The sequence below is a fragment of the Rhamphochromis sp. 'chilingali' genome (genome assembly GCF_963969265.1).
Source record: "Rhamphochromis sp. 'chilingali' genome assembly, chromosome: 11".
Lineage (NCBI taxonomy): Eukaryota > Metazoa > Chordata > Actinopteri > Cichliformes > Cichlidae > Rhamphochromis > Rhamphochromis sp. 'chilingali'.
The window spans coordinates 12,217,728-12,238,726 of NC_137938.1; the positions used below are offsets into that span (position 1 = coordinate 12,217,728).

The following is a 20,999-nucleotide window of genomic DNA, read 5'->3' on the forward strand; positions in this document are numbered from 1 at the left end:
CCATAAAACCAGCTGTTTGAGTGTTGAAGTGTGTGTTAATGCAATCTTCCCAAGAGTGTGGCTATCCCAGCAAATTCAAACTAAGGTCAGATTATGCTCAAACTTAAAGTTCAACTGGAAAATAGCTGAACAAGTGTGGCTTGTGCTGAAGCATTGCCAGGAGAAAACCTCTTCTCTCTAAAAAGAGCATGGCTGCAGAGCTTAGGTTTGCAAAAGTTGCATCTGAACAAACTACAAGACGTCTGGAACAACGTCCTTTGAAAATGGAATGTGTTTCAGTGGCTCAGTCAAAGTCCAGATGCCAAACTAACTGAAATGCCGTGGCAAGACCTTAGGAGAGCTATACATAAACACATAAACCTCAATGAAGTGAAGCTACATTGTAAAAAAGACTGGGGCAGATTTCCTCCGCAATTATGTGTGAGACTGAAGAAGTCAAACAGTTCAAGTTATTGGTGTTAAAAGTGGTTCTACAAGCCGCTGAATCTTGGGTGTGCTGTGTTTCTCAGAGGAATGCATAAAGTCCTGTGAAAACGCTCTTTTTCATATGGACGTACTTCTCATATGATCACAGGAAGTGGTAAGGTTTTTGATACATGAAGAAGTGTTACTTCATGTCTATAGTTCATCCTCACTAAATCCTCCCTGGCTCCTTTTGTTCAGCCAACAAAGTTCAGTCCCTTTAAGGGGGTGGAGTGTTACTTTCTGCTGCTTCTTCACTCATCACATTAGCATAGCAGTTGATGGGTCATAATCCAAACCTCACAAGCGACTTGGTAATTCTCACGCAGTGAGTCAGAAGCAATGTTTTATGCATGCTGTGTGTGTGTAGATATGCGTTTGCTTTTTGAGACTGACACAGAGAAAGGCTGCCGGGGTGTGTTACGATTTGGCAATGTGTGCTGTACAGCTTTCTGTCTTATTACATAACTTCTGATGATCATCTTAAACTGTATCTTATATAACTCGGCTCCATGGAAGTCATGGTCCTGGTTGCTAAGTGAAAAAGGAAGGGAAGACTCAAATGAGGGTGGTTATAGGATGAAAGCTGCATCTACACATTGAATCTGTGACGTAAATAAACACAGTAATAGACCGTGGTTGCTTTTTGGGGCTCTGAGTGAATATGTGCTCATCATATAGACATGTGAGTCAAGTTAAAGACTGCAGGGCTTAAGCACACTGTGGGAAGAGAGAGAATTAAAATAACTAAATTAGGCCTTATTTGTAGACCTGTGTTTTTCTTGCTATTAATGCTGTCATTGTATTTAAAAAAGAGAAAACAGTACTGTGCACTTAAGAAACCTTGAAATCTAACATATATCTAACCCAGTTATCTGTTATGCACCAGGCTTCAAGTATTGAGAATAAGCAGGACTGGATCAAACACATTCGGGAAGTCATACAGGAGCGAACAATCCACCTGCGTGGAGCTCTGAAGGAACCCATCCACATCCCTAAAGCCACCACAACTAAACACAAAGGCAGAAGGTGAGCTAAAAGTAGATTACTGTCAGGCAAAAAAAAGAAAAGAAATCAGTTTCATGATAATGCCTAGAAGCATTTCAGCCGAACAAAACTATATGGCGTGAAGATAGCCCTATAGGGTAAATGTCATGTTTATTGGTCATAGTAATTATGGGTCTGCTGTAATGATGCCTGCCTGCAGGGATGGAGAGGAGCTGGACAGCCAGGGAGACGCCAGCAGCCAACCTGATACCATCTCTATTGCCTCACGTACGTCCCAGAACACACTGGACAGCGATAAGGTAAAAACACAACTCACGCGGACGTTCGTCATAACCAGTATGTAAGGGAAGCACTTTAGCCACATTAAAAATAGTCAAGTTTTCAGTGCTATTTATTTCTTTTTTTTGTTTTTATTTTGTCCTGTCTTACTGTGCAGTTCATGCAGTCACATTGCAGCTCTGCTGTCGATTAATTCTGTCACTCAGTAATACGATTGTAAAAAAAAAAACACAAAACAAATGTGCAAAATGCTTAGATGCAGTCGACTGTCCTCAAGTCGTTTCCTGTGAAATTGTTTGATTATGTTAGGAGGAAGAAACAGCCCGACTCTCAGAGCTTTAAAGCGGCATGTGTGTGTTTGTTTTTTCGTGTGTATTTGCGCTTGTGGCTGTGGTTATATCTGGTAATAGCACCACAGAAGGCTTGTCCTCCTACGCTCAGTATGATCAACTGTAAAGCTAAAAAATATGCAGCACACACACACACACAGATAAAATAGCCTCCCCGTACGTTTATCTCATACTAATTATAAACTGATCACTGGACTCCTGCATCGGTTCCTTATTTTCATGCTTGAGTTGCAGTCGTTTCACATGACCCAAATGTGAAATTTTAATGGTCGAGGGGGTGAGGAGCATCCGCTGAAGTCTAAACTATCACAGACACTGATTAATTAGTCACAGTGCCTCAGTTTAGGCAGCAGTCACATGCATACACATTTGAAACACAGTAACACCTGCAAATTCAAATTAGCATCTCATTCTCACTTTTTGAATGCATCTCTTTATCTCTCGCTTTGTGCGGACTCCATGAGACGTTTCATTCAAGGGGAAGTGACAGTGGCGTGTTTGTGTTGCCGTGTGTGTGCGCGCTCGTGTTCCTGTGTGCTTTTCAGCTTTAGTGACTGACTTGTTGTGTGTCAGCAGCTTCAGCCTCCCACGCTCACTTCACAGAGGATGCTCGTCTGTATGCCAGACAGGAGAGCACAGTTTTAAGTCCTCACAGCTATCGATCTTACTCTTTGCTTCAAAATACAGGCTACCAGAATGTTTTTACCGCTAATTTTCCCGGTGTGTGTGTTTTGTTTTTCTTGATGAAAGGTTCAGTGTGAAAGTAATTGTTAAAAGACACGGGTGGATTAATTGCGCCGCTTCTGGAAAGTGACACAAGAGAAGGAATCATTTAATCTTCAATAGTCTGATTGTAAGGACCCACAGAGGAGTGTAATTACAGTGGACAGCAGGAAGTTTTCTACTGGCTTTGGAATGTTGGGATCAGGAATTTTAATACTAATTGAAAATGAATGATTATTCCTCTTTTTTAACTTCTACTTACCTGCTTCCCTGCATTCCCTTAGTGTGATTCGAACTTTAGTGGACTGAGACACAGATAACTCTGCTCTGTAGAGTTTTTCTATCTTTTTTTGGAACTTTTCTTGCAATGAGGGAGTGGAAAACAATGGACAGGTTTGGAGACAGGAGCTCACATCCCATTTCTCAGCTCCTAAGCTCTCTGGCTTTGCCCCACTACCAAAGGGTATGTTTCAGATAATCTGCTTTGCTTTGCCGTGACAATTAATGCAGTGCAGTGTGCTGTGAATAAAATATTGAGCAATAATATATGCTTTGAAAGACTCAAATGGAAGCGCACACAAGCAGTTAGAGCAGTGGTAAGTATCGGAAAACATGGGACGTTTTTACAGTATTTACAGAGTTTTACAGAGTATTTACACTGCAGAGTGTGTAGCTAATGACTGCTGCATGGCTTCACTCCATTTCCAAGACTGTTCATCTGTTGCTAATAATTTTTATGTTTAACATAAATAAACACAAGTTTTCCTTCTTGAAAACGTGTCATTCAAAGATGACAATTATACTCCCAGTGATTACTGAACTACAGCATTAAAAACAGAGAATGTCCATTGCAACAATTATAGTATTAATATATTAAATGTTTTCAGGTCCGTATTTCCCAGAATTGTAATTGCATAAAACATTTTAAATGTTCTATCTTTTCTGCTCTTGTGTTTGCAGAATAGCCACATTTGCTCACCCTCTGTGCCTCCACAACAGATCAAAGCATCATTAGCGACTAGCAGCTGCTTTTTCACTCACATGTTAAAAGGACAAACCTTTTAAAATAACCAGTGAGAAAAATGACTAATCCCGACTCGCTCCACCTCTACCTAAAATTGCCTTTCCTTTCATAGACGATCACGTCGTCAGAATGACGTTTTATTCGGTTGAGCTTGGATGAGTCACCGGTTCATTCTTACACTGTACAGAGCTTCTTGAGTCCCTGTGCTGTTAGCACATGATATTGTGTGGGCACATCTGCTTTACAGTTATTAATTAATTGCCAGGGAAAGTTTTATTGCAGGGTTATTATTTAACATCGAGCAAGTGTTGGTGATAAGATTAATAAAATGCAGAAAACTACTCAGAAATGTTTATGTATATTCTAAGGGAACACAATGAGGCAATAATGGATTGTTTGGAAATTTTTCTACACACTAGCCTAACACCTATTAATATGGAGGTTATCCTCTTGAAAAAACATTCAGAGTACTGTTGTTTCCCTTCCAGCTCTCTGGTGGCTGTGAACTCACAGTGGTCATACACGACTTTGTGGCCAGTAACGGCGGAAGCAACGGGGAGCTGACAGTCCGCCGCGGCCAGACTGTTGAGGTTTTGGAGCGACTGCACGACAAGCCGGACTGGTGCTTGGTCCGGACCACGGATCGCTCGCCAGCCCAGGAGGGCATTGTGCCCTGCTCCATGCTCTGCATCGCTCACTCCAGGTCCTCCATGGAGATGGAGGGCCTCTTCAACCACAAAGGTAGGAGGAGAATAATTTCTTGGCTTATTACAGGTGCACTGAATGATGTTTTTTGATGTTTGTTTTTTCACGAAGCACATCTGAACACTTAAAAACAGCTGCTCGTTGCATACATGCACGAGCATGGACATATCGGATTCGGTTCCTGTTTGCAAATACAACATCGATGACCCGTAGAGCCTTCACTTTCCATTAAACAGCTGCTTCGGGGAACACAGACATGTATTTCTAGGTGTTGCTATGCAACTGTGGAAGGCCCACTTGAAGCACAGCAGTTTTTTTTTCATTAGACTCTTTTTTTAAACTTTTTTCATTAACAATTTTACCATTGACAGATGTTATTACTGTCAGAAAACCTGATTTTGTCCTTGTGTTGGTGCCTTTGCTCTTATACCTGACATATTTTGGCAGAAAAAAACACATTTCAAATGGATTTTCTCAATCTGTATGTATTAACACCAAAGCCCTTCTCAAACTAAGTCTAGTCATTCAGCACTCGCCATGTAAGACTTCCAGGAACTTATTTGGGTTGTTATTTGAAGCATTATCTAACACGTGAAGTTGGGCAAAGGACATAAAAACTCGAAGTCTCAACACTGATGAGGGATTGTGGCCGGGATTGTGCAGGCACACAGAGAAGGAGGTACTTCCTCTGAAGGTATTAGATCCAAAAATACACCTATAGCCAGATGGTTCTAAAATAAAATATTTTTTTCCTGAAGTAGGGGCTTGTAGGTCTGCAGCAAAATGTGAATATATCATAGGGTTGTCTAGTTATTGCTGTGAATTGTTGTTCTATTGACCAAAACACTCATAATCCAAGCTGTGATCAAATTTCACGTAGCCAGTTGGAGTTATGAGCTGCTGTCATCATGTCTTGAGAGAAGTTTCTGCTTGTGCCTTTCTCTTTTTAATCTGGAAGAGTGGGTGAGAGGTGGACTGCTTGTTTCTATGGTGATATAGCATACAAATATTTTGCTGGCAGCGTCTTTGTAGTCAGTACGAGAAAGGTCTGCATTTAAAATTAAAGAATGCTTGGATGGTGAATACAGGAACTAACAATTTTGGCATTAGCTGAATGATTTACTAGACCGCCACGAGAAGAAAGCTACAATTTTCCAACCAATTATTTTACGCTTTCAACTCCAGCTCTTTGTTTATCATCCTTACTTCGTTTACTGGGACTCGTGTTTCTTGTCCGTTTGTCACTGTGTGTTTGTGCGGTCAGAGGGGGTGATGAAAAGGAGCCTTTCTCTGCAGGGGTTACTCTCGTCAGAAAGGCTGCTGCTCAAGAGGAGGGAGACAAGGATGACAAAAAAGGGGGAAAAAAGCTTTTTGTGCAGTTTTTGTCAGCCTTTTTTTATTTACAGACCAACCGTGGATGCCGCTTTGTCCAAAGTGGTGGAAGGGTGAAAGTTTAGGGGATTAGGGTGGTCGTCCAGGAAATCTCCCATTTTTCTTGTCATGTCTCACAATCATAGACTGTACGTTAAAGGTAAAAATGTGTATAGATATTCACCCTGACATTTCATCCAGTGTTCTTTGGAGGCATTTTATTTAATCATCAGCTTATGCTCGTCGAAACCTTGAGTTTTCAAGACTATTTTGAGCAGGAATGTCAAACACATTTTACATCGTGGGCCTCCTACACTCCACTTTGAGCTTAAGTAAAAAGTCAAAGAAGCATAACTCTCTGTTAAAACTTTAATTTAGAAATTAAAAAAGAAATCCGTCAACATGACTCTTTGGGTCTTAAGTGTGTAAAATTTCTGGTAGCACATTGAAATCCTAAAATTTCTATAGTATATATTGAAAAAATGGAACATTTTCAGTCATTTAATTGCTTTTCTAATACGTAATGACTTCGGTGTACTATGAATGATGGTGGGAGAGGTGTTTGCTTGTAGTAAAAGTCCAAAATCTGTGTCCTCCTTCACACTTTTCAAAGCCGGTTACGGGGCCAGAATAGAGTCTTTGCAAGGCCGATTTTGGCCCTCAGGCTTTGGGGTTATTTTTGACACCCCTGATTCAGTCTTTTTAAGGTTTCAGTTAATTCTAGCAAGGTAGTAAGCCATATCATTTTTCAGGAAAAATGCCATTATAAATCCTCCAAAAGAAACAAACAGTTCAGTGACAAAAATAAACTGAGGTGAAGCCTCGCAGACAACCAGTGACTACAGCTGCAATTTCTCACCACTAAGAATTCCTGGCAGTTTGAGGCATCTGAGGGGACAGAGTACCATAGAAGGCTTCACATGCAGATGAATTAAGCCACAAAATGTACACTTGGCAGTTTCAGTTATTCAGATTTATGATATGTTTCTTTTGTTTTTCCTGGCTCTGATCCAATTGCTGACAGTTGCACAAGCCTGCGCGTCCCTGCTATGTAATATCACAGATTTGTCAGACATGCAGGTGGACTGCACTGCCCCTCGCGATGGAATAAATACAAAAGTACCCACTTAATGAAACTTAATTTGATTGAATAAGCACTCGGAGTGCCTGTGTATGCCTGTGTGTGCCTGTGTGTGCCCTAACAGCAGAGAGTGTGTTTAAAGCCCAAAGAGATACACATAAACACACACTCATAGTTAAACAGGCAGGTCTTTGTGCGACTAGCTTGCATAACTGCTCAAGGCTGCACAGAGCACAGTTTCAGATGAAGACGCTCCAAAAACAGAGTTATGTGTTGGATAAATAGTCAGTAGTGCCATTCAGAAACTAAATAAATGTAAAAAGAAAATCTGAAATGTGCGCGCAACACTTTTGATGAACAACTTAATAGAAAACATATTCCTTTTTTAAACCAAGCTTTATGCTTTTCATTTGTGTTCGATTTTATAACCAAATCTATATTTGTTCCAAGCATACTGCACAAGTTGTATGCGACCTAATGCCTGTAAAATATGCACCCGCCCACACAAACTGAGTGGGTGCTTCTACAAAGGGTAATACGATAGAAATGCTGCCTGTTTCCAGACGTCCCCTTGGAACGAGAGAGGCACAGTGGAGGTTTGCCCAATATCCTCACAGCAGCCCACTCGTGAGGGAGGGAGAGAGGGAGGGATGGAGATACAAAGAAAGAGAGAGAAAACATCCTACTCTCTAATGCTGCATTTGACTTTTGCTTTTCTCTCACACTGGACTTCACACTTTCCCTGGAATTTCAGCGACGTAGTTACTGCAGGTTTATTGTTATTTATAAAGATTCTGGGATTTTTTCAAAGGATCTTAAAGCCATTTGGCATACCTTTGGAGATGCTCTAAGGAAATATTTCAAGTCAGAGTTTTATATTCCACTAGCATGGCCCGTGGAATTGAATCTTTAGTGTCTTTGAACCCTTTTTACTCTGTGGATTCGGCACAGGGAGAACACTCTGACAACTGCAAGTTCTGGCTGTTGGATCTGGGTAGGTGCCATGTGTAGGACAAAAGTAAATTGCTTCCTCTTATCCTGTTAATGCTAGATTTGCTTCTTATGCAGTGTGCTTGGGAAAACACAAATGATAAGTTGCGCTAAGTTGTTCTGGTTTAGCGGCTTGCTGCTATTGTTTGTTCCTCTGGTGAAAATGTAACGAAAGCATAACATTAGGATCTCAATTAGACTATGCTTCTGGTCTTATGACATTAAAACGGGTCTTTTTTTGCTCTAAAGTGCGACATTGAAGCTCCAGCTGTGCAAGAAACAACTGCAACTCTACATTTGTCGTTTTGACAGCTTGTCCTTATTTGCTGGGTTTGCATCAGCTATTTTTGTACGGGCTTTGTGCTGCAATTTCACAGTTCATCTGTCGATCATGTGGTGGCATTATAGCTGCAAAAGTAATTTGGTGAATGCATCGTTACATAATGAAATATTAAAATTCACTAAAATCACCAGGATAAGATTATGTCTTCGTTCCTGTTGAAATCCAGGTTGGGCTCACAGATGGACAGAGGGTGTTGTTGAGGTCAAACTGACGAGAAGGGGAGAATGAGGACTCTTAAACAATGGAATCCCTTTCCTTTTTAATGTTTTCACAGGTGTCTGCTAGATACAGTGTGATAAACCATTACAAATCACCCAAATATGCACTAGTTCTGCCAGAATGTGCACTGGGTGGTCTCTCATCCCATTACCACTCCCTTCCCTAAATGTGGCTGTTGGTGGCAAGCCCTCTCTAGCGTTGTACACATTTTTTCAGATCATCTACCAAAATCCCCTGGAGCTCTCCCCACACGCTGCACCTCCGCCCCTAAAAGCACGTTCCCAGCCACACCAACTGATGTTTATGGCTTTGTGTGTTTGTTTTGGTTCTTCTTGGCAAGATTAGGGCACATGAAAGATGCTCCCCTGGTGACACCTCTGGAATCCCAGGCATGCTTCTGTTGAACAGCGCTTTTTTGGATCACTGCAGTTGTACAAAAGCCCCTCCACCTACCCCACTTTTATTCTTAGAGACACAAGAACACACATAAAGTTGTAAATCTAGCATGTTCTTTGCAGCAGCGTAAAGGAGCATCGACTGAGTTGTCACATTGTGTCGGAAGCTTGCTGATAAATCACATAATGCTTAAGTATGTGATAGAACATCTGGTGGGTTCTTCTGAAGGACATTAGCCCACAAAGTTAAAGTGAATAGGAGTATTGAGAAGTCTATCACAAGTACTGTTGTTTTGTATGTTTAGCCAGAATTATGAAGAAAGTAGAATACATTTTAAGTTTTTCTCATCTATGTACGTATACTTCCTAACCAATTTATTAGACCACCTGCAAAAAAATATTATTATATATTATTATGTTATTTATTAGGCAAATAAGAAACTGAATTCCTGTTTCTGTATCTAAGGATGAGCCTGCAGGCTGGACTGTTCTCAGTGCGCCCCAGGGTGGCTGTGGCTACAATGTAGCTTGCCATCACCAGTGTGTGAATGTGTGTGTGAATGGGTGGATGACTGGATATGTAAAGCGCTTTGGGGTCCTTAGGGACTAGTAGAGCGCTATACAAATACAGGCCATTTACTGTTCTAAGAAGTCAGCAATTAATCAAACTTGTAACTGCTAAACCAGATTTTTTTTCAGCTTTTTTTGTAAAAGAGTACGTTTTAAAATCCAAAAATAAAATTAATGATAATACAATAAAGAAAAAATATCTAAATGTAAGTTATAGAAAAACTCAAACTTCTTTAAAGCGGACACTGTTGCTCCCACTGCCAGTAGAACATTCTGTGTTATTTTTAGCAGCAAAATTGAAAGGTCTTCAAGGATGATGCCTATAATACAGTTAATGCAGTTATAGCTCATTTGAACAAAAAACATGATTTATTTCTGTGATTTAAATATATATATAGGCAAGGTGGTTAGCACTGTTGCCGCACAGCAAGAAGGTCCTGAGTTCAATTCCACCATCAGGCCGGGGTCTTTCTGTGTGGAGCATGTTCTCCCCGTGTCTTTGTGGGTTCCCTCCGGGTACTCCGGCTTCCTCCCACCTTCCAAAGACATGCAGTTTGTGGGGGTAGGTTAATTGGATAATCCAAATTGCCACTAGGTGTGAATGTGCGAGTGAATGTGAGTGCGAATGGTTGTCTGTCCCTGTGTGTTGGCCCTGCGACAGACTGGCGACCTGTCCAGAGTGTACCCCGCCTCTCGCCCTATGACAGCTGGGATAGGCTCCAGCGCCCCCCGCGACACTGAAAAAGGAGAAGCGGAAGCGAATGGATGGATGGATGGATTTAAATATAATTGCCAGTAAAAGAATAAAATTAAAAAGAAGGCTTCAAACAAATTGCCACTTCCCTCTGTTTGTTTCCCCACGAGCGAGAGGCTGACCAGCTGTTCGAGAGGTGTCTCACACTTTCATTTACACTCCTGTTAGATCAACATCTTCAGTTTGCCACTTAACACTTATCAAGCCAAAGCTTGAAGATTTTTAAGCATGAGACAGGTGGGACTAGTGAAAAATCAACAGCGTCACACTTACTACTTATGTAAACAATATCTTGCACACTGTATATCTGCATATTGATCACAATAAATAACCAGCACATTCCATTCTCTGCTTATGTATATGCAAACCTATAAAATTCCAGTGCAGTTATGAAGACAGTTTTACCTCACTGCTACTGTTTTATAAAGTAGTATTTTTTGCTATTATTTGAATTACATCAAGGTGAGGCTATGAAACAAGTAGCTGTACCTCATGCTTGTTAACCACCGCATGTCTGCAGGAACCACAGTCCATTTGCTCTTCATGAGAAGTCCTCACTGGGCAACCGTGGCTCAGGGGGTTGGGAATCGCATCTGTAACCGGAAGGTCGCCGGTTCGATCCCTGGGCTCTCTGTCCTGGTCGTTGTGTCCCTGGGCAAGACACTTTACCCTACTTCTGCTCACCGGACCTGGAGTACCTGATGATTAAGTGCCGGCCATTCTGGCTACCGAGGGAATTTACAGCAGTGATTATTACGGCTGTTTACATTCCCCCACAAGCCGACACTGACCGTACACTCAGGGAACTGTACAGCGCGATCAGCAGCGAGGAAACCGCACACCCAGAGGCAGCGTTTATCACAGCCGGAGACTTTAATAAGGGAAACCTGAAGAAAGTCTCACCAAAACTCCATCAACACATCCTTTTCAACACACGTGGAAACCGGCAACTCGACCACTGTTACACCTCTTTCCGGGATGCGTACAAAGCCCTCCCCCGCGCCCCATTCGGCCAATCAGATCACTGCTCCATCCTGCTCCTGCCCGCCTACAGGCAGAAGCTGAAACAGGAAGCTCCAACCCGGAGGGCGGTGCACTGTTGGACGGACCAATCGGAGTCTGCGCTGCGGGACTGTTTTGATCACGCGGACTGGGAAATGTTTCACGTGGCCGCCAGAGACATTGATGAATACACAGACTCAGTCTGTGGATTTATCAGGAAATGCGTGGAAGATGTCGTCCCATCCAGAACAGTTAAATCCTTCCCAAATCAAAAACCCTGGATTAACGGAGATGTTCGCGCGGCACTGGCGGCACGGAGCACCGCCTTTGCCTCCGCGAACACATCGGACTACAAACACGCACATTACCAACTCCGGAAGACGATCAAAGCAGCCAAACGTGAGTACAGGGACAGGGTGGAACAACAGTTTGACAACCCTCGGAGTATGTGGCAGGGACTAAACACGATCACAGACTTTAGAGGGAAAACCAGCACACCGCAGACCACGGCCTCTCTGTGTGAGGATCTAAACGTATTCTACGCTAGATTCGACACAGCGAACACCATGAGACCGGACAGTGTGCGCACCGCGGATGACGTCAGTGCGCACACTGTGTCTGAGGAGGATGTGCGGAAGTGCTTCAGGAAGGTGAACGCACGCAAAGCTACTGGTCCGGACGGGATTCCCGGCCGCGTCCTCAGGTCATGCGCGGCTCAGCTGGCTGGAGTGTTCACGCACATCTTCAACCTTTCCCTCTCTCTGTCTGTAGTCCCAGCCTGCTTCAAAATGGCCACCGTCGTCCCTGTACCCAAATCCTCCACCATCTCCTCATTGAACGACTGGCGACCTGTAGCCCTGACCCCCATCGTAAGCAAATGCTTCGAGAAGCTGGTCAGGGACTTCATCTGCTCTGCACTACCCGACTCACTGGACCCTCTACAGTTTGCATACCGCCACAACAGGTCCACTGATGATGCCATAGCCCTGACACTACACACTGCCCTGTCACACCTGGAGAAGAGAGACACGTATGTGAGGATGCTGTTTGTAGATTACAGCTCAGCATTCAATACCATCGTTCCCTCGAAGCTGGACAGGAAACTGCAGGATCTAGGACTGAGCAGCTCCCTCTGCAGCTGGATCCTTAGCTTCCTGTCTGACAGACGCCAGGTGGTCAGACTGGGCAGCATCACCTCATCCCCCATCACACTGAACACTGGTGCTCCACAGGGGTGTGTACTGAGCCCTCTCCTGTACTCACTCTACACCTACGACTGCACAGCCACTAACAGCTCCAACATCATTGTGAAGTTTGCGGACGACACTACAGTGGTGGGTCTTATCACCAACGGTGATGAGACGGCTTACAGGGAGGAGGTCAGCGCCCTGACCCACTGGTGTCAAGACAACCATCTCACCCTCAACGTCGCAAAGACAAAGGAGCTGATAGTGGACTTCCGGAGGTGCAGAGAAGTACACACCCCCATCACCATCAACGGCGCTGCTGTGGAGAGAGTGAGCAGCTTCCGGTTCCTTGGCGTACACCTGGCTGAGGATCTTACGTGGTCAGTACACACAAACAAAACAGTGAAGAAGGCGCAGCAGCGCCTCTTCTTTCTCAGGAGACTGAAAAGATTCGGCATGAGCCCCCGCATCCTCAGGACCTTCTATCGCTGTGCCATTGAGAGCATCCTCACTGGATGCATCACCACCTGGTATGGCAACAGCACCGCCTACAACTGCAAAGCTCTCCAGCGAGTAGTGCGGTGCTCTGAACGGATAATTGGAGGTGAGCTTCCCTCCCTCCAAGACATCTACAGGAAGCGGTGCCTGAGGAAAGCGGGGAGGATCATCAAGGACTCCAGTCACCCCAGCCATAAACTGTTCAGACTGCTTCCATCAGGAAGGAGGTTCTGCAGCATCCGGTCCCGTACCAGCAGACTGAGAGACAGCTTTTTCCATCAGGCCATCAGACTGCTGAACACGTCATAGACACCTCAGCTTCACTACTGGAACTTCAACATTATGCACTCCACACTGTATATAAATGCCACTTGTTTTGCACATATTCAACTCTGTATATTTTATATATTTTATTATTATTATTATTATTTTATTTTATTTTTTTACTATTTAATTTGTAAAAATGTGTACACACACACACACACACACACACACACACACACACACACGTAGGAAAATATTTAGTATACACATCCAGAAATGCATACACTATTATATATTGTACATATATTTATTAGTTTCAGGTTGGCCATTCTTGTATTTTGCTCGTTTGTGTTGTTGTGTTTGCACATCTCTGTTGCTTGTGGGTCTCGCACACAAGAATTTCACTCGCATGTGCTGTGCCAGTGTGCCTGCACATGTGATGTGACAATAAAAAGTGATTTGATTTGATACTTGCCTACTGGTGTTGGCCAGAGGGGCCGATGGCGCGAAATGGCAGCCTCGCTTCTGTCAGTCTGTGGTTACAACTGTAGCTGCCTCCACCAGTGTATGAATGTGAGAGTGAATGAATAGTGGTATTGTAAAGCACTTTGGGTGCCTTGAAAAGCGCTATATAAATCCAATCCATTATTATTCTCTGTGCTTTCCTAGTGAAAGCAGCAGTTTTCACCTAAGTGCTGGAGCTGATCAGTGTGGTCTCTCAGTTCAGTGATCATTTTAGCGGTTACCTTAATCACTTTAGCTTGGGTTAAATTTGATTTAACTGCTACAGTTTATCAGTCTGGGTGAACATGTATCAAAGACTCATCTGGTTCCCATTAGTGAACAACAGTTGTCTAATGCAGGTATTTACCTACACTCTTCCTGATATTAAACACTAATAAATCAAAGGTCTAGTCAGCACCTGTAGTTTTAACTTTTAGCATGAATAGTGGATCAAATGTAAACATGATTTGGGGAAGGATTCAGAACTCATAAGTGAGGGATTTGGAATCCTCGGAGACCAACAAAGGTATTCTGAGTCATCAGAATTACAGCCTTAAACAGGATCTGTGAATGCACCCGTGACTAAAAAATTCCAGGGTAGTACTGTAACCAGCAATTGTGACTGGTTTTCATTTAGTACTGCAGGGGATCTGTTAGAGGAGAGCATTTTACAAAGCTCCCCCACAAATCTGCTCTAACCAGCGAGGTTGCACGTAAAACTTTTGAGCCAACAAAAGCGATGAAGTTGCCCTCAAGCAAAACACACAAATCTTCGACACCCCCTGTTGTCTTTAAATAGAGTGTTTGGGTGGAAAATATTGATTTGCAAAGCGTCCCAAGTTTCCCCTTCCCATCCCTTCAAGATGTTTGAACAGAATGAAAGCAACCTGTAAAAAACATGTGTTCTCATTTCTGTGTGCACCATATTGAAAGATTTTTACCGTGAGAAGAAGATGGTGCGAGGAATCTTAGTAAAGATGGATTTAAAGCCTTTGCAGTGCCTGATGTGGGAGATTCTTGTTGTTGAGGAACCGAGCTGTCTTCATTCCTTTGCATGTGACGTAAGAACACATTCTATAAGTAAGAAGAAAAGTCTTCTGGAGGCTTAATGACGGCCACACATTCACATGTTGCTGCATTAAGTCAGGCTGGGTGAAATCGTCCAATGAAGAACGGCAGAAATTCCACACCTGCTATTCATAAAAGCCGTTCGGCTCAGGCGTGTGCCTTAATCTTTTGCAGCTGCACCTTTTTAAATGCTCTAATGACTGAATTTGAGTATTTTAAACCTTGCCTTTAGTCTAGCTGTAAAACCTAGATAACTTCTAAAAGATGAAAAACATCTCTCTGTTCTCCTTTCTGGATGTTTGTTTTCAAGCTCATCGTGTTTTCATGCAAACAATTTAAAGCAGAGTGATGTAGGAGGAGAGTGTGTTGTCCTGACTCATCGCCCCTGTATGAATAAACATATTTTTGCAGTCACTTCCTCACTGGAAGTCGTGTCCACAATGAAAAGGTCATCACCGCCTGTATCAAGAAACGGCCTTTAATTTAACTCGCTGTATTAACAGCAAGGATCTTTAAGCTGGAGCTGGAGCGAGGAGAGCGGATCACCGGAGGCGATTCAAACCATCAATCCCGACAGTGATCATGGGCAACGTGAACTCGCTACAGAATAAGATTGACGAACTGTGCGCTCTGAACAACCACAGACTATACCGTGAGTGCAGCTTGTTTATCTTCACGGAGACGTGGCTAACCGAGCTAACGCCGCAGGCTAACGTAGACCTATGCGGTTTCACATCCGTGAGAGCCGATAGGGACACGCAGGCCAGCGGAAAAAGCAGAGGTGGGGGACTCATTGCCTACATTAACAACAGATACTGTAACCCTGGACACGTCTCCGTTAAAGTTTCGGTATGCCGTCCGGACCTGGAGCTGCAAGCTGTTAGCTTGCGGCCATATTATCTACCTCGGGAGTTCAGTCATGTGATCTGTGTGTGTGTTTACATCCCTCCGAGGGCCGACGCAACAGCTGCCTGTGAGAAAATACACACAGTCACAGCAAGACTTCAGACACAAAACCCCGAGGCTTTCATTATTATATCTGGAGACTTTAACCATGCCACACTGGACTCTACTCTGGCTGCTTTTCACCAGTTTGTGAATTGTCCCACAAGGAGCAACAGGACAATTGACCTACTGTATGCTAATGTGAGAGATGCATACAGACCACAACCTGGTTTACCTACAGCCACAATACACACCCCTCGTCCAAAGGCAGCCGGTCACAACGCGCTCCATCCGGAGATGGACCCCAGAAAAGGAGGATGCTCTGAGGGACTGTTATGACACCACAGACTGGGATGTGCTCCTGAGCCCACATGGTGAGGACATAGAGGGGGCGACACACTGTCTTACAGACTATCTCAACTTTTGTGTGGACACGGTCGCCCCTGCTAAGACGGTACGGTGTTATCCTAATAACAAACCGTGGGTAACACAGGAAGTCAAAGCTGTCCTCAACATGAAGAAGAAGGCTTTCAGGAGCAAAGTGAAGGAGGAGATGAAAGCAGCACAGCGGGAGGTGAAACGCTGCCTGAGGGAAGCAAAGGACACCTACAGGAGGAAGGTGGAGCAGAAGTTGGAGAGGAACAATATGAGGGAGGTCTGGAATGGTGTGAAAACCATCACAGGCCACAACACCAAGAAAAGCACAGTGGGGGGGGACTGTGGAGAAGGCAAACGAACTCAACAACTTCTTCAACAGGTTTGACCAGCCCACAACCCCCCCACCCTCACCCTCACCTTCACTACAGAGTCCAATCCCCACTCTCCTACCTCCCTCGCTTCCCCCCCTTCCTGACACCATGACACCCCCCTCCTCCAATCCCTCTCTCAGCAGCAAGACATCTCCCCCCCTCCCCTCCTCCCAAACATCTCCCAGTGTCACAGTGGATCAGGTCAGGAGACAACTGAGGAAGCTTCGCCCCAGAAAGGCAGCAGGCCCAGACAAGGTGTGTCCTAGGATGCTAAAGGCGTGTGCTGCTGAACTTGGGGAGCCGCTACAACGAGTCTTCAACCTCAGTCTGCGACTGGGGAGAGTGCCCGCCCTATGGAAGACATCCTGCATCGTCCCGGTCCCCAAAAAGAACCGGCCCAATGAGCTGAATGACTTCCGACCGGTGGCACTGACGTCACATCTTATGAAGACTCTAGAGCGGCTCTTCCTCAACCTCCTCCGACCACAGGTACAACATGCCCAGGACCCACTACAGTTTGCATACAAGGCGGGTGTCGGAGTGGAGGATGCCATCCTGTACCTCCTACACAGAGCCCACTCACACCTGGATGGGGGAAAAGGCACGGTCAGGATCCTGTTTCTTGACTTTTCCAGTGCCTTTAATACCATCCGGCCCTGTATGCTTCAGGAAAAACTGAACAGGATGGAGGTGGACCCCTGCCTGGTCGCTTGGATCTCCGACTACTTCACCGACAGACCACAGTACGTCAGGCTGAAGGACATCACGTCTGACACAGTGGTCAGCAGCACAGGAGCACCACAGGGAACTGTGCTGTCCCCTCTTCTCTTCACCCTGTACACCTCTGACTTCTGCTACAACTCTGAATTATGCCACATTCAGAAGTTTGCAGACGACACGGCCATCATGGGGTGTATCTGGGATGATCAGGAAGAGGAGTACAGAAGTCTGGTGAGGAACTTTGTCGCATGGAGTCACACAAACCACCTGCAACTCAACACCTCAAAGACTAAGGAACTGGTTGTGGACTTCGGGAGGTCTAGAGCAGGTCCACTGCCGGTTCAGATAGAGGGGGAGGAGGTGGAGGTGGTCAACAAGTACAAATACCTCGGGCTGTGGGTGGACAATAAACTGGACTGGTCATGCAACACAGAGCACCTGTATAAAAAAGCCCAAAGCCGACTGTACTTCCTCAGGAGGCTGAGGTCTTTTAACATCTGCAGGAAGCTCCTGAGGATGTTTTACCAGTCGGTGGTTGCTGGAGTACTTTTCTATGCTGTGGTGTGCTGGGGGAGCAGCACAGCAAAGAAGGACTCATCCAGGCTGGAGAAACTGATCAGGAGGGCTAGCTCTGTGGTCGGCATGAAGCTGGACACTCTGGTGACAGTGGCAGAGAAAAGGACATTAAAGAAACTGATGGACATTATGGACAATGCCAGGCATCCTCTGCACACGGCCATTAACAACCAGAAGAGTCTGTTCAGTGACAGGTTGCTTCTCCCAAAGACAAGAACTAACAGACTTAAAAACTCCTTTGTCCCACACGCCATCAGACTGTTTAACTTGAAATGTGCAATTCACTTGTTTTTATTTTTTTATTTTTTATTCCTATTTATTCTATTTATCCCCTTCGTATATTTTATTTATATTGTCTCTGTATTTATATATATATATATGTGTGTGTGTGTGTGTGTGTGTGTGTGTGTGTGTGTGTATATATATATATATATATATATATATATATATATATATATATATATATATATATATATATATATATATATATATATATATATATATAATATTCTGTAACTCTGTAACTTCTGTCGGTGCTGTGCTTTTTTGGAAATCGAATTTCCCAGAGGAACCCACCCGAGGGATTAATAAAGTTCTATCTAATCTCTCTAATCTAAAGAAATCAGTGTAATAAAAACAGAGGGCAAAATAGGATTTAAAACAAAGACTTTAACATGAATAAAACTATGGGTATAATATAACAAGCGCTTCATTTAACAGACCGGTGTTAAATTGTTTTTTGAAATATACTGAAAGCCTGTATGAGGGGTTAAATCAGTAGGTGGTTTCACTGCTGAAAAGCAGTGATGGACCAGCAGTGATCTGGCTGAAACATAAAAGGAAATGAAGTCTCTCATGTAGAGGGGAACGAAACAAACGGGTTCTATAAGGTACAGAGAGCCAGTGCAGTGTCACTGTAGTTCATTTTGTTTGTTCGTTTGTTTGCTTGTTTTCTAAATTCAACAAAAAAAAGAATAAGTGCTGTTTATTAGTCTAAATTGGCAGTGATAAAAGCATGAAGAAATGAGGCATTGTTCTGTAGAGGTGGGAATCAGCATACAACTCGCGATACGATATTATCAGAATACTTAACGCACGATACGATATTATTGCGATTTTTTAAAATATTTTGCGATATTTAAATTCTGCACATAAAGGTAAAGTTTATCAATATTCATTTTATCTAATATCAAAGTCTCACACTCAGTCTTTCTCTCATTTCAGTCAGTTTTATTGTTGACAAACTTGAATGGTTTGTATTACAGTCTAGTCCAACTTAACTGAATGCAACCATCTGGTACAATTATAGCTATTCTGAACTATGCAATTTATGAAAACTATGCAGCCCCTTCAGCAACTGAAGAATTTGAAAGTAAATTTAAAAAAAACTATAATTTTACATTAAATAAAAAAGTTTTAAACTTAATTAAAATTAAACATGTCTTAAATTAAAATAAGTAAACTGTCATGTTTATTGCTGCCAAAAAAAAAAGTTAAACACATTTGGACAGTGAAGGAATGTCAGGATTCTTGCTCAGAAAAAGGAGCTGATCAACATGCTCTGAAGTCAACATGCTCTGAAGTCAACATGCTCTGACTCCAGAGCATGTTGACTTCAGAGAAAAAATTGTTTGTAACAAAATATCGATTTCTGCTGTCCCTGTATCGATACATTATTAGCAAACAAAATATCACGATACTACACAGTATCGATTTTTTCCCCCACCCCTATTGTTCTGAAAGGTCAGACTTTGAAAATGGAAACAAGTTTTGGGTCCCACACTCTCGTAATCTTTGAATTCAGGTCTTTTCTGTCCCTTTACCGCACATATGTGAACAAATGGGTCATTCTAAAGAGCTCAGTGAATTGTGGTACAGAAAGAGGATGCGACAAGAAGTCACTCTTTTGTCCTAGATCAGCTTGTAAAGCGGAAACATTTAGAAGCCACAGCAGCTTAACCACAAAGTGTCAGATCGCGGTCATTAAGTGCTGAGGCGCATAGTGTGTAAAAGCCTCTATCAGTCACTTATTGCTGTCTCAATAACTAAGTTTGAAGCCTCCTCTGGCATTAACATCAGCAGAGAAATTGCACCGGGAGCTTCTTGGCATGGCTGAACAGCTCCTGTAGGTGTGATGTGTTGTGGCCCCAGTACTTTTGTCCATTTAGATTATTTCTAAGATTAAAAAAACAGTATCGTTTAAAATCCCTAATTTTATGTTATTATTATACGATGTTTGCATGCACTGGGGATGCTTTCATAATTTTTCTATAACTACAGCTCTCCGTCGTGCATAAAAATTGTAGCTGACATGGTGATTGATAATAATTTGGCCAAATAGAGAAAAAAAAACATAGTATAAAACAATCTTGGGATGAAAGTGTGTCCAACAGTACATGTCCACCGTGGCTGACAAACTGTGCAGCAGTGTAATTAATTTCAATTACTTAACATAATGTATTCTGTGGTATCCACTGCTTGTGGTTTTTGTTTTTCTTTCTCTCATGAAATGAGCAGATCGAGAAAAACTTTTAAATCAGGTTGTTACCCTCGGTTGAACTGCTTGAGGATATCCACCCTCATCCTGAGATTGCTCAGAGATTGTCAGAAGCTTGTTTAGTTGTCAGACTTGTGAGTCTCCCATCAGCATTTTCAGCGAGAGCAAAGGAAGCTAAAGAGGAGGATGGTAGTGCAGTGAATGATAAAGGGTGATACAAGGGCAAACAAATTAAGCTTAGAGGGAGATAAGTAAGAGTAAATGAGCAGAGACAGGTGAGACAGACAGATGGCTGTATGTTTGAAGTACTCAGACAAAGCCTCAAGCATCCCTTTATACTGCGTTATTTTCTCACCGCTCCATTTCTAGTCGAAGAAAAAGAGCTTTCCTCCTACAGATTCCCCGAGGAACCGTCATCACTGTGAGAGGGGGAGGAGGCCATCCTGCCTCCTGCACAGAGCACAAACAAACACATCCACAGTTATCTTTAACATATATTGACTTTATTTTTTTCTTCTCTCTGCCTCTAGGCTATGTTACATATGCATAGAGTTTTGTTTAATGCAGAAATAGATGAGTTGGTGACACTTAACATCTTAACATGAATATGTATGATTTTTGCAATGAGCAATAAATTCGACAGATTTGATTTGGGTCATACTTGCATATTCCAGGACGAGTTTGTGCCAGTGTAAAAGCATGTGTGATGTAAACA

The 20,999-nt window shown here is 43.2% G+C and overlaps 2 protein-coding genes across 5 annotated transcripts in view; both read left to right on the forward strand.

Moving 5' to 3' along the window:
* The window catches only part of triob (trio Rho guanine nucleotide exchange factor b), a 114,536-nt gene that overhangs the window by 81,950 nt on the left and 11,587 nt on the right, over positions 1-20,999 (forward strand). For all 4 annotated transcript variants that reach the window (XM_080897194.1, XM_080897195.1, XM_080897197.1 and 1 more), the window contains 3 exons: positions 1,352-1,491; positions 1,670-1,769; positions 4,335-4,587. In XM_080897194.1, coding sequence (XP_080753320.1) covers positions 1,352-1,491; positions 1,670-1,769; positions 4,335-4,587 — 493 coding nt within the window. The remainder of the gene's footprint in view (positions 1-1,351; positions 1,492-1,669; positions 1,770-4,334; positions 4,588-20,999) is intronic.
* Positions 7,867-20,834, forward strand: LOC308405495 (uncharacterized protein; the record flags this gene model as incomplete). The annotated part of the gene is made up of 4 exons (XM_080896170.1): positions 7,867-7,997; positions 10,795-12,610; positions 20,654-20,705; positions 20,815-20,834. Exons 2-4 carry the CDS (start codon positions 10,976-10,978, stop codon positions 20,832-20,834), a joined length of 1,707 nt encoding a protein of 568 aa, XP_080752296.1. The 5' UTR covers positions 7,867-7,997; positions 10,795-10,975.